The sequence below is a fragment of the Porites lutea genome, chromosome 2, assembly GCF_958299795.1.
Source record: "Porites lutea chromosome 2, jaPorLute2.1, whole genome shotgun sequence".
Classification (NCBI taxonomy): domain Eukaryota; kingdom Metazoa; phylum Cnidaria; class Anthozoa; order Scleractinia; family Poritidae; genus Porites; species Porites lutea.
In genome coordinates, this window is record NC_133202.1 from 8,997,665 (window position 1) to 9,011,535 (window position 13,871).

Genomic DNA, 13,871 nt, shown 5'->3' on the forward strand with positions numbered 1-13,871 from the left:
TATCTAAGCACCATTTGTCGTGGACAGTTTCATTAAAGCATATAGTGTAGACTAGAAAAGCATTTATCTTCTTAAATTGACCCACTAAAGAAGAGATCTGGAGGTCCAAAGATTTCTTAAACCGCGGTCTAAGTTAAACCTCGTTTAAATAACCGACCTTTTGTTTCTAGCAAATTCAAAAGTAGCGCCGTAAGGGCTGTGTATAAAACTGGGACGGGGACATTGGGACGCTTGTGTGGGGACTCTGGGAGGCGAGACGAGGGACTTGGGGACATCAAGTATGGGACGCTAGGAGGTGTGGGACTGGGACGCGGGACATCAAATACAGGAACGCGGGATGTGAATGATTATAGCAAAGGTCGGAGGTAAATCGATGACTTCCCTCGTTAACATGTTTTGGTGAAGGCAACCCACCCTACCCTCCTTTTGGTTCCTCCATGTCTGTTTACGAAGCCAAGAGTTGGCGAAGCCCCCCCTGCATTGAAGAAAGTGAAACCATTGTCCTGGTGTTCGTGCTGATGGAATATTGGAGCGCTAATCAGGGTAGGGTGGGTTGCGGTCGCCAAAATTTATATAGAATAACAGCATTCGACTCCAAATAAATTAAGTGGCTTAAGCGAGCTTTAAACCCCGACGCGCTAGCTCCGAAATCCATTGCCTGTACCACTACACCACGGGGGATTCATATATTGTAACAATATTTATTTTGTTTTACATATTTTTAGTGGCAAACTTAATAGTAAATGAATTCTAAAAGTACTTAAAGGTTGATTTCAACTGACGCGTTTTTGGCTATTCACGTGAAGGCAGGTAAATTTTAATCATATAAATAAGATAGAGGCAAGAAATAAGGTGTTGAGAAAAAACGTAAACGTGAGGTTAAGCGAGGTTCTACTTTTACGCTTAAGTGCGACTTTTTATACATTGCCTCTATTTTATTTGCGAACGTAAATTTTACCCACGTACGCACGGAAAAATTACGCCACAGTGGAAATCAAGCCTAACCGTAATCACAATAGTCAGTGCACTTACTCCTATATACGGAAATATTTTGTGTAAACATCATAAGGTATCCAAAGTGGTTCTGGACGATGGAATCTAATACTGACCATAAATAACACATTTTCACGAAGAAAGAGACATTCATTAACGTCCCTGTGTCCCCCGCGTCCCTGTATTTGACGTCCCTCGTCCCAGTCCCACACGTCCCCGCGTCCCGTGCCCCAAGTCCCTCGTCTCGCGTCCCTAAGTTCCCACACAAGCGTCCCATTGCCCCAGTCCCCTTATCCCCGTCCCAATTTTACACACAGCCCAAAAGTCGTGTGTTCATGAAATTTCTCTTTATTTCGTCAACACCGTAAGCCCGTGTAGGCAAGTAAAATAACTTTCCCGCCCGGATGGCTTTCAAGAAATTCGCTGACATCGTAGACCTCTCCACGATGTATTATCCAAGCATCCTTCTGTGTACTGTGCTGCTATACTTCCTCGGCGGAAAACAGAGGAAGGTTCGAGTCGGTAACGATCCCCCTCCGCCATTTGAGCTTTGATTTGTATGGTGTAAAGTTCAAAATCGTTTACAGTTCCCTGGGAACTAATTGGTTGCTAAAGACTGAGAAAGGGAAACCACAGGTATACCTGTTCTCAAGGCGCACGAAAAGCAAAAAACAACCCCCACGAGGTTCAGCCTACGTGACAGACGGAACTAAACTCTGTGAAACGGCTAAAAGAGGATGAGTACAAAAAACGGGAAGTTGATCATTACACGGCAAGAAGATTAAGCGACGGGGGACCAGTGCAACTTTTTCATGACGAGTCCAGAGAACGTCTGCGTAGGAAGATACGGAATCTCTGAGATGAAGGGCTTTCTTGGGAGGGGAAAAAGATCACTGAGCTTGGCAGCTCGCTATCAATACCAATCGGGTCCCGCGATATTCAAAATGCCATTCTTTCTTGATATTGTCAGAGGCACCCAAATATGGTGTCCTCCTAAATACATTGAAAACACTTTTTTAGGCTATCCAGAGTACTTCTAGATACCTAGGAATGCATTCTAAGCGGCGCTATAAAATTTGTATCTGTTCGGTCATCCTAGGGGAACTTGAATCTTTTATTCGAAATTACAAGGGTTGAGTATTATTTTTCCGAAAATGTTTAGATGAAATTTCACGTACTACGAAAGTGAGACATTTTCTGACTTAACACCACCACCTTTTTTAATCCGAAAATTTCGGTTCCCTTTTTGTACGAAAAATAGCCTAAGTTGGGAAGAAAAATGTGAAAATTAAACTTTAATAAGAAAATCGTAGGGAATTTTATATAAGACAAGCTTCGAAAATTGTACGTGAATGGAACGGTCATCTAGAAATTTTTTGCCGTCCTCAAGTAAAAGAAAATGCTAGACAATATGTGCTTCTCCGAACCCATATTTCAGTTTTACAGAAAACAGTCGTTGGGTGCCCCTGATATTGCATCTTCCTTGCGTATGCCATGAGCCATTATCACCTATTCGTGCATGTTTAGGATTGTTTATCCTTGAGTCGCTGGTGATTTCATATTCAATGAAAAACCCCCTCTTTCAATTAGTTAGTTAGTATCCATCTTACCAGAATAATCTGTTAATTAGCAGGTCTAACGTTATTGTGCGAATTATTACAACTGCTGTATTAATCTTTCTCGTCTTTATGTAATTTTTATCCAATCTGTAATATCGTTATATTCGTTCTTTTAGTTTTAAATTTTGCGACTGTAATATGTGTTTTGTCAATAAAAGTAAAATTATAATATATATATATATATATATATATATATATATATGGTTTTTTGAAAACCGGGCTACTAAAAAATGACAGTCTCTCGCACTGATTGTTAATTTGGTGGCCCTTGTTACTTGAAAAGTAAAATCTCACCTCAAAAAGAAATTATTGAATACATGAGCTTCCATTTGATAGAATCATCTGTCTTGAAAGTAACAAAAGTGAAGTTTTCCTCATTAATCTGGAAAAAAAGGCATTTTAAGAAGCAATTTTTAGTGTCGGTGTCACCGATTGCAAAGCCAATTCCCCAGTTCACTCCATTTTTAATTGAGGCTGGTCTCCCAAAAACAATCTAAGCCACACTGCTCAACAAAACCAAGTCCTAAAACCAGCAGTTCAACTGCTTGCTGACTAGGAACATTATCAACAGAGTGGGTCATTGCTTGCATGCAAAACCGCACAAACAAACTGTATATGAGTGCAAAAACACATCAAACTTTACAACAACCCCACTGCCCTGGAATTTAACCAGACTACCCCAAATGCATACCAGACGATAGCCCCGTGTCTGTGCAACAACATGGCACCCAGTCAGACGCACCCCCCCCCCCCCTTAATTTGAGGGAGACATTGAGCTTTGAAAGACAGGGGTAAGCCCAAGTACAAAAACTCAGCGAATCTGCACTCTAGCACAAAGCATAGTCTTTACAACAACCCCACCCCCCTGGAATTTAACCAAGCTACCCCAAATGCATACCAGATGATAGCCCCATGACTGTTCAAAAACATGACACTTAGTTTGACGGAAGGCCCCCCTCAAAAAATATTATCTGGGCCAACGGGGGGCAACAGCCCGTCCCTACGGGCCGGGCTGTTGCCCCCCTCGTGCAAATTTTCTGGAATTTACACTGATTTCTGTCAATTCCAGGAAGTTATTTGGAGCCCATGGTTAAGAGGTGAGGGTGGTTAGTCCTGAAGAGCGAGATTGTTATTTTTATACTAAAAGGATCAGGGCTTTAAGCAAATTAAGTTTTGAAAGATTGCCTGCAATGTGCTGGACTTGACTTAAGATTTCAGGCAACCCGGTTTTCAAAACTCCAGGTAGATATATATTCAGTGGAACCAAGAGAGAATAATCAACATAACTTCTCTGCATCTATTTGTCGTAAGAAAAATTTTACAGGTCTTTATACCAAGTGGGATTCATTCACCCCTAGGAAATACAAGATCAGTTTTATCTGCACACTTGCTTTCCGTTGTTATCGTATTTGTTTATAATTATGTCTTCTTCTCTTACAATCATCACTTAAATCTCTATCTTGTTGGAACGCGTTCATTTGTATTCTGGTCGATCCCTGCATGTTTTGTATTTCAAAGGCCATGCTTGATATAATTTATATCGCGCCAAAAGAAAAAGCTTTCCTTTAGGCCAGGACACCTAAAAGACCTAAAAAGGTGGGGGGGGGGGGGGGATGGGGGGTAGGTACCAGTCATAAATTTAGGTGGGGTGAGCAGCTGGGACAAAACCCTTACTAGGTACCAGACCAGGACATTCAAATTTGGCGACCGAACTGTTTAAGAAAACATGTTATTCCTTTATCATGCAATTCCTATATTAAACCACAACATTTAATTGAGTATGCGGTGTAGATCAGTTTAGTTTCCTTTTATCTATTAACACAAAGGACTTTTTGTTTCTTAGATGATCGTGAGTAAGGAGCCGATTACCCGTTTCCCCTGAAATGATGCCCTGTCCCTACCCTGTGTCCCTATCCCGCCTGTTCCAGACGTTCAGATAGGTATGATGGCGGTGCGATGTGAGGGGAGGAGAGGGAGGGAGGAGCAACGAGCAACGCTTCTCCCTCTTGGGGGGGGGGGGGAGCGTTGCGTGACGACACAAAAACGCCCGCTTGGGAGACTTCTAGCTCTGCCGTAGGAGAGGTGTATATTACCAGCCTATACTAGGAAAACAAACACTTCCTCAGCTTGAGTATCATCAGGCGTATCTGTGGGGAAGGGGGGGGGGGGGGGGGGAGGGAGGAGAAGTGAGAAGCGAAAAGAGGGGTGATATCATATTCTCAAAAAATCAAACCAGGGAAGTAATCCACTCGCCTTAGCGAAAATGGCTGTGATTCTTCTCAGTTTTATTGCAACTTCATTGTCTCTTGTATCAGGGGCTGCAAATGAAGAGAACTGCGGCAAGGTTTCGACGATTGCGTTAAGAACTACAAAATTGAACTGCAAGATCTATTGTTGATCTTTCTCAACTCAAATGTTACACTTTCAAGTGGGATACGGTTGTGATCTGCTTTGATTTTTGGCGAGGATGGAAGTCCATAGAAAAACCATTCTCGCTGGTTTACTCACGAAAACCTGTTTTTTTAGTTTTATGGAAACTGGTTTCCAAAAAATCCCAAGGGATTAAAAAAGCTTTACCATCCTTGGACAGCACTTATCTAATCCAATTAACGGGTCCCAAGGGAAATAAAAAACAAGGGGAATAATTCACATACTGTTAGCGAAAATGGCTGTGATTCATTTAAGCCTTCTTGCAACTATCTGGTTTTTTATATCAACGGCTGCGACGTAACAGAACTGCAGTATAGTTAGATGTAAAGTACTGCCGGTTGGAGAAAGTATCACATCAGAATTTAAACCGAAGGCTTCCGAGGAGGGTGTGCGGATGATTTACTTGAATTTAAAAATCGGTAACAACAGCTTCAATCCGCTGGAGTTGCAAGACGAGTTTCAACCCGACAGATGGGTTTGGGCTCGGTCAAATAATGAGCCCATGCTATCTTAGCTTTGCCTTACGACTTCGATATTTTATCGCTTGGACTTTTGAATTATCAAGTTGGAAGCATGACAGTGCCACTGAGAGATGAACCGAGTGGATGCCTTGCGGGATTAAACTCAACATGTCAGAACGGTCGTCGGAAGAGCACTGTTGAGCAATGTAACAAGTAACAGCGGCAACAATGGGGTGGTCTGTGTTGCAATGATAGATGAGGATGTGCATAATTCTGAATACTCCATGGTATATCATTGTTGTAGGCTCAATGCGTCAAGCATTAACTGTGATCTTTCTGTTGAGGCCCGTATGTCATTCAAAGTGATAAACACCTTTCTGTTTCTTTTATCCGTTGTTGTGATGTTTTATTCCCCCGCAATGCTTCTGATGTTGCCAGAAGATATAATTGATCTTCAATATGAATGTGACAAGGAAAGTAACAATGAAAACAATGAACTTCTTGAAGTTCAAAATGGGGAAGAAGAGAGACTGAGGTCATTTGACACAGAGGAAATTCTTGTAGATGACAGGAGTCCGATAACCTGCTCAGTGTTTTTGTTGGAACATTTTCAGCGGCTACCAAATTTAACCCTATCGTTTAACCTCAAGTTAATGTTTTTACTCTTTTTTGTTCTTCCATTTGGATTTTATATTAACCTGGGTTTATATTTTCTCCTAAAGCAGAAATATTTCAATGAATACGTCTTGAAGTTTCCGGATCCGGCTCAGGAACTAAGTTCACTTTATAGCTTATCTTCTGCGTTTTTCTTTATTAACCCATTTTATTTCTCAGCCTACTCAATCCTGATATTAACCCCATTAATTTTAACTTGCTTGATGGCAGTTTTGTTTTTACGGCCCAAGGATTTATTCCTAAACCGGCAGCCTATGAAATGCATTCTATGTGCTTTGCCTGGAAACTCCTTTACCTGTGCTACAGAAAACGAGAGTTCTGTTAGTATTGGAGAAAACATACTTCAACATTTGAAATTGATCCCGAAAGAAGTACACCACCTAACGTTGCGTTTTCTTGACCACAATAACAGCGGTCTAAAGAAACTAGTAACATTTTCCACCTGTTTTTTAAAGGTGGATCATAATGGCTCACGAATGAAACGCGCGTTGTGCATTTTGTGGCTTTTATCTTCTAGTTTAGTTTAGTTTTCTGTTTCTTGAAGGTATTTTATGGGCAATATTCTGTTTGATCCTCCTTTTTGCTTCATTAGTAACAACCCTATTTTTTTTTTCACCAGTTACTCTTCTGGTCAAATTTAGCGTGGAAACAATTATGGCCAAGATCAATGCTATTACTAGCAACTCCAGAGTGGTCAAACTGATTTTTTATTTGTTTACTATACCATGTATAGTGTTGCTGCTTTTTGGTTTCTTTGTTCCATTATCCCTTTTATGCAACCTTTTTTTCGGAATATTTGGCTTTACAATCATGGGATTAGTTCTAAACGTTGATATTGTAACTCCCTATGTAGCTTTCTTCGTCGTTGTCACGACAAATATTTATTTCTGCTATGCTAATTTGCAGAAAGGTTACATAGAGGTGAAAGGATTCATCTTAAAATACTGGCAACAGGAACTCCAAACAACCCGTAGTAGCGAACAAAGGAGAATACCAGCCAAGCTGTTTTGGTTCGTGAGTGATAAAGTGCTTCCCATTCAAAATGAAATCTGTCTGATGCTTCGCAACACGGCTGTCATTGTCACTTTCCTGTTTTTGACGATATCTTCGATTATTTTTTTCGGACACGAATATGAAATTTCCACCCTTGTGTCGACCGTTGCGGTTTTCATTAGCGGCGCCATTCCCAGCTTGTTTTTAAGGGGCTGACAAGAGGCAAAAAGTTTGCTGGCTGGGAGAAGATTAAACTGAAAAGGGAAATTGAAGCGGTGGTAAGAGAGTATCTAGAGTATAGTATAAACAGAGAAACCGTAGAGAGAAGTTCGTCCCGAAATGATGGTGACATAGTGTTGTCTAATCTATCACAGGCAGCTCAAGGTCAGGTGTGAAAAAAAACAGTCAGTGGTTACGTAAGTCAGTTGTATCATCGGCCATTTCTGCTGATAACAGAGCTTAGAGGTTTCTGGTTACTTGCCTAGTTGCAATAAAGAGATCCTCTTAAAAGAGGTCTAACATAATAGCGAACTTAACCTAGGTTATGAAAAGCAAATTACCGAGAAAGCAATGTTTTCAGTGGCCGGAGCTCTAACAAGGATATGATGCCGGATTATATTAGTAAAAATTAAGACGGCAACTGTATTGAACTGAAAGAAAACTGATCATTGATTTAATACAAGATGAAAATTGCAATGGTAGTATATAAAATACCAACATTTTGATATCTTACTTTGTTTTAGATTGCTAGAGGTAACTTTCAGGTTCAGCTTTCAGTCTGACAGCGATTTTCCTGACATTTTTCTGTTGCATTATGCCATAAGAATTAAGCAACCTATCCCAGTTTAATGTCAAAACTGACTAGCCAAAACCTATGTCAAGGTGCTTAAAGTATTGTATTTTTAAATAGAAAAACTGGAAGTTTAGTTTCAATCGGCTTTGCTGAATTTTTTCCTTTTTTTCGCGTTATTTTCGAACTTTTCTAATTTTTTTTTAAAAAAACTAAACAAATGGATTATTCGTATTAACGGTCTTTGCTGTAAACGTTTATCACTCAAACAAAAATTCAGACCGGGGAAGGGGCTTTTGGAGTCCCCCTCGCGAAAAAGTTGATTAACTTTACAACCGTCCAAGCTGTGACCACCAAACTTAGCGACTTTTCCTTATAAAGGGGGGCTCTTCGAATCCCCCCCCCCCCCCCCCCTCCAGTCACTGGAAGCCAAAAAAGCCTTTTCTGAAAAGGGTGAAGTTATTTCATTTTTTAAGCTTTTCAGATTGATTAATTAAACAATAGTTTTATGAAGTTGGCTTTGTTACCTGTATATTTTTGTTTTGTTGTTATCCAGTTGTACAACACTAAGACCTCTGTAACGAGAAGGGGAATAAATTCATGTTGTTTTTTTCAGCTAAGAGCCGTTGATTATGAAAAGGTTTTTCAAAAAGATAACACAGCAAAAGCGTTTTTTTAAGCTTTCCAGGTGATTAACAATTAGTTAGCAATACGGTCGAACCCCGCCTTGCGGACACCTCGTTATTTAACACGGATAGTTTTCTTTGTCCCTCCTGGGGAAAGCCCTTAAATTTGCTCTAAATTCAGACAACGGACACTTATTTCCCCCCACTCAAAAAATTCTAACCCAAAGCCAACCTCGCTAATGCGGACACTTCATTATCAATTGTGTGCTGTAATATAATAGACCTTTCCTTTTTATTACTCATGCACAACTAAGCGCATGAGGTGTAAAATGCCCTCCGTTTCTTTTTGGTGTCACACAAGAGAGAATGATCTAGCTCATTCTCTCTTGTGTCACATTAGTGCATGTAAATTTATGCTTGCGCCCATTAACCAAGGTCTTGATTGTTGACTTTGGCTGGGTGGGAGTGGGGAAAGGCTTATTTGAAATGTTTTATAGCTGCCAAAAATGTTTTCTGGTGTTGGGAAAATGCTTGAAAATACTTGAAAAAAGCAATCTAGTCTTAAAATGTATATAGTGAAGTACCAATCTATTTGGCACCAAAAAATATAGACATAGTGCGTGTTACCAGAAATCAACTACCATTCCAAGTTTCAAGCCCCTTGGATGTGCATGGTCGCCCGGAACCATTGCTTCTTTACTTCACCTTTCGCGCCAGTCTGTGGTTGTTCGTCACAAGAATTTTCACACTTTTTGTAGAAATCCCTTTCGATATCGTCGAGCCAAAAGTGGACACCAAAAGACATAATTACGTTTATTAAGTTGTTTTACACACAAATGCACTGCACGAGAACAGGGATCGACACTAAGGTCACGCGAACTGATCTCGATCGACCATCAACAAGTTATCTTTGTGAACCTTGAAGCAACGTAGTTATTGAGAATTACTTTGAGCGAAACAACTGAGGAAACTAGTTAACTACCCGCATTTGATTCAAACGTCGAATTTAACTCTCTAAACTCTGTCGAATTTAACTCTGTTCGCCGTCAATATTCCCATTAATAAAATAATAATTTGCTAAAATTCCTGCATTAAGTTTGACGTACACACGGGAAATGTGACGTTTGAATCAAACGTCCAACCTAGGTCGAATCTTCGACTGCTTCAGTCGCAGATACGGCAAACGTCGCATTTAATTTAAACAGTCGAATTAAATCGATTCAAACGTCGAACTTCACATGCATTTCGGCATATGTGAGATTCGACGTTTTAACCGGGCCTTAGATGATCGTGAGTACCGAGCCGATTGCTCTTGTCGTGAGTCAAGTTTCTCGGGAAATGATGCCCTGTTCGTATCCTGTCGCTACCCTGTGTCCCTACCTTGTGTCCCTGTCCCGCCTATTCCAGGCGTTCAGACAGGTATGAAGGGGGTGCGATGACAGGGGAGGAGAAGGAGAGAGGAGCAACGAGCAACGCTCCTCCCTTTAAGGGGTAGGGAGCGTTGCGTGTCAAAACAAAACGCCCGCGTGGGAGACTTCTAGCCCTGCTGGTGGATAGGTATCTTAGGGGACGGGTATACAGTACCGGCCCATGCAAGGAAAACAAACACTTCCTCAGCTTGAGTATCATGTGTATCTGGGGGGAAGGGGAGGGAGGAAAAGAGAGAAGCGAAAAGAGGAGATAGCAAACTTTTCTCTCCCCTAACCCCTAGTAAAGGGCTGATGCTCAGATACTTCCTAGAATGACCTCGCGTTTATGGTAAGTGATCCTTTAAATGATATCATATTCTCAAAAAAAATCAAACCAAGGAAAATAATCCACCCGCCTTAGGGAAAATGGCCGTGATTCTTCTCATTTTTATTGCAACTTCATTGTTTCTTGTATCAGTGGCTGCAAATGAACAGAACTGCAGAAAACTTAACTGTAAAGTATTACCAGTTGGAGAAAATCTTGAATCAGAATTTCGACTGAAGGCTTCTGAGAAAGGTGTGAGAGTAGTTTACTTGAATTTAAAAATCGGTAACAACAGCTACAACCCACTGGACTTTCCAGACGAGTTTCTTCCCGACAGATGGGTGTGGGCTCGGTCAAATAATGAGCCCATGCTGTCTTTGCCGTTCGATTTCGATATTTTATCCCTTGGACTTCTGAATTATCAAGTTGGAAGCATGACAGTGTCACTGAGAGATGAACCGAGTGGATGCCTTGCGGGATTAAACTCAACATGCCAGAACATGGCCGTGGGAAGAGCACTGTTGGATAATGTAACAAGTGAAAGCCGCGGCAAGACAGGGGTGGTCTGTATTGCAATGATAGACATTGATTCGATAAACTATCATTGCTGCGGTCCTGATGTCTCAAGTATTCACTGTGATCTTTCTACAGTGGGCAGCAGATGGTTGCAAGCGATAAAAGCCTTTCTGTATTGTTTGTCTTCTGTTGTGTTTTTGTATTGCCCGGCACTTCTTCTGCTATTGCCTGACAGTATTTTTAATCTTCAGAATGAACATGACAAGGAAGATGTCTTTGAAAACCAACTGGAAAACGAATTACCTAACCAAGAACAAACCGGGTCAGATGATTCTGGCATAAGAGATGGATATGAGAGAATTCAAAACGAGGAAGAGAACAGACTGTCATGCAACACCGAGGAAATTCCTGTAGATGACCCGAGTCCGGTTACTTGTTCAACGTTTTTACTCGGATGTGTGCAGTTTCTGCCTGATTTAAAGATGTCGTTTAACTTAAAGTTGGCGGTTTTAATGTTTTTCATTTTTCCATTTTCTTTTTATTTTCAACTGGCGTTATTTTTTGCCCTAAAGCCAAAATATATCAATGAACGCCTAAAGCAGCCCATTTCCAAAAGTCCAGAATTTTCAGCGCTCTCTCTTGGTATGATGTCACCGAGCACAGTCTTGGTCTTTACCGTTTTAATACTACCATGTTGGACAACAGTTTTGCTTTTAAAACCGAAGGATTTGTTCCTGACTCATTGTCGCCTATGTAATAGAGTATACTTACATTCTGTTAGTATTGGAAATGAAACCCTTTATCATTTAAAATTGTTCCCGGAAGAGGGGTACATTCTTTTGTTAGTTTATCGTTACCTGTACAAAAGAGGCCTAAAAAAACTTGCCTGCTACTCAAAGAAAAATTATAGGGGATCACGAATGAGGCGAGCTCTGTTCAGTTTGTGGCTTATATTTCCAATTTTATTCACGCTATTCCTTGGCCTTGTTTGGGGAGTAATCTGTTTGCTTCTTCTTTTAGTTTCAGTAATTTTTTTGGCTTTTAAGTTATCACCCGCAATGACCTTGCCTCATTGCATCTCTATGAAAATTTTGACAAAGATCTCTAGCGTAAGGGATAGAATTAGCGGCATGTCGTTTATCCTTTGCCGGTTTCTCTTTATTCTGTTGTTTATATATCTGCTGTTTGTAGCAACATTTCTGTTATATGGAGTAATGACATTATGTACCTTTTTTGCCGGAATATTAGGATTCACAACAATGGGATTAGCTCTAAACGCAGAAATTGTAACTCCTTATGTATCTTTCCTTGTGGTTGTCACAACAAACGTCTATTTTTGTTATGCTAATTTGCAGAGAAATTACATGGAAGTTAAAGAATTTATCTTAAAATACAGGCAGCAAGAATTAGATTCCAACAGTGGTGCTGATCAGAGCACAATTCCAACAAATCTATTTTGGTCTGTTAGTGACGAAGTGCTTCCAGTTAAAACTGAAATCTGCCTGATGCTTCGCGACATTGCTGTTATTCTCACATTTCTGTTTTTAACGATATCTTCTATAATTTTCTTTAGAAATGAGTACGAAATTTCGACGCTTGTGTCTACCATTGCCGTGTTTATAAGTGGCGCAATTCCCAGCCTGTTTCTTAAAGGACTGACTAGAGGGAAAAATTTTAGTGGCTGGAGAAGGGTCCTACTAGAAAGGAAAATTAAAGCGGCAGTGAGAAAATACGTGCGAGAAGGTAGCCGAGTGGGTATAAACAGAGAAACTACTGTAGAGGGGAGTTCGTTCCAAAATGACAGTTACATACTTGTATAAAATAATGCATCACAAGCAGGTAGCCCAAGGTCGTGTTACTAGAGGCCTCTAGTAACACGACCTGGGGCGAGGAAAGCCAGTCTAGTTGCGTTAAATTAAAATAAAGGCAAGGGTGATCGGACAGCTAATGGTCCCTGATTTATTTGCCCGTTTGCGTTAGCCGGATCCTACAACTTTTGAAAGTGAAGAGGCGACGTCTTCACGAAATGACCTAAATAGTATGTTAAATCCTGTTGTTGCTCGCTTTGAGACTTAATAACGGATATCGTCACTGGCAGCCCATGCAGGCTTACAAGAAGTCCATCGTAACACTATTGAAGAAACACAAATTTACCTTAAATTTTAAAAGTTGAGAGCATGGGTAGCCTGTGGTGCCAGGATACATTAATTTACGATTAGCGTAGTTTGTTAGAAAAACTGCGAAAGTCAGAGCATAGTTTTGAAACCTTGTTTTACTTCCTTTTATGATTAAATATCATACATTTATTCACATATTTAGTTAAAATGTGAATTTGAACGTTTTACAATCATCGCAATCTGTAATTAATGACCAATAATCTTATCATCTTGGTTTTTGCGGATATCGTAAAAAATATGTTGCAATAATTGTTAAAATTAACCTTAAATCATTGTAATGATAAGTGTCCCAGGCCATTTTACAGAGATGGAACTGCCGGGTAATGCGTTCCTTGTAAAGCCTACAAATAAATAACCTTTTCTCTCTTACTTTAGTACTGTGAATTTCGAAAGTGAACGTTTTGTAAAATAATTACAGCTGTAATCAATAACAAATAAACCCAACTAGTAACGTAACAGTGACTCTTTCTTGGGTGTTTCCATGGCATTTAAACAAGGATGCACCATCATTATATTGCACAGATCTCATGCTTAGATTCCGTGTATTTAACGTTTTCTTTTAATACAGTGAAAGCTAGAGAGGATCTTACAAAATCCGAGTCTATTTTAAGTTCAAATAGGCATTCTCCTGTCGCTTTATTTCTCGTCCAGTTGGACAAAGGCATGCTTTTTATCTCTGCACAATAACGATGAAGGCTTTTCGGAATATTAATTCCTCTGAGTTCTGGTCTAAAGCGGAGCATGAAGACTGAACTATTGGTCTGAGGAGGTGACCCTGGGTTGGTCACTGGCAAGAATCGATAATAAAGACTTTAAGATAGGACGACGTCGGACTACTCGCTATGGAAGGACGCGCC

General features: G+C 40.3%; 1 protein-coding gene and 1 pseudogene across 1 annotated transcript; both read left to right on the top strand.

Annotated features, from left to right (window-relative positions):
- Positions 1 to 6,715: 6,715 nt before the first annotated feature.
- Positions 6,716 to 8,361, top strand: LOC140926586 (uncharacterized; annotated as a pseudogene).
- A 2,046-nt stretch (positions 8,362 to 10,407) lies between these two features.
- LOC140927638 (uncharacterized) lies at positions 10,408 to 13,457 on the top strand. Its single transcript, XM_073377314.1, has one exon. The coding sequence runs from the start codon at positions 10,423 to 10,425 to the stop codon at positions 12,655 to 12,657; it is 2,235 nt and encodes a 744-aa protein (XP_073233415.1). The 5' UTR covers positions 10,408 to 10,422; the 3' UTR covers positions 12,658 to 13,457.
- The last annotated feature ends 414 nt before the right edge of the window (positions 13,458 to 13,871 follow it).

What these genes read in the sequence shown, in the direction of transcription:
- LOC140927638 (XM_073377314.1), top strand. Translation starts at nt 10,423, where the DNA reads ATGGCCGTGATTCTTCTCATTTTTATTGCAACTTCATTGTTTCTTGTA.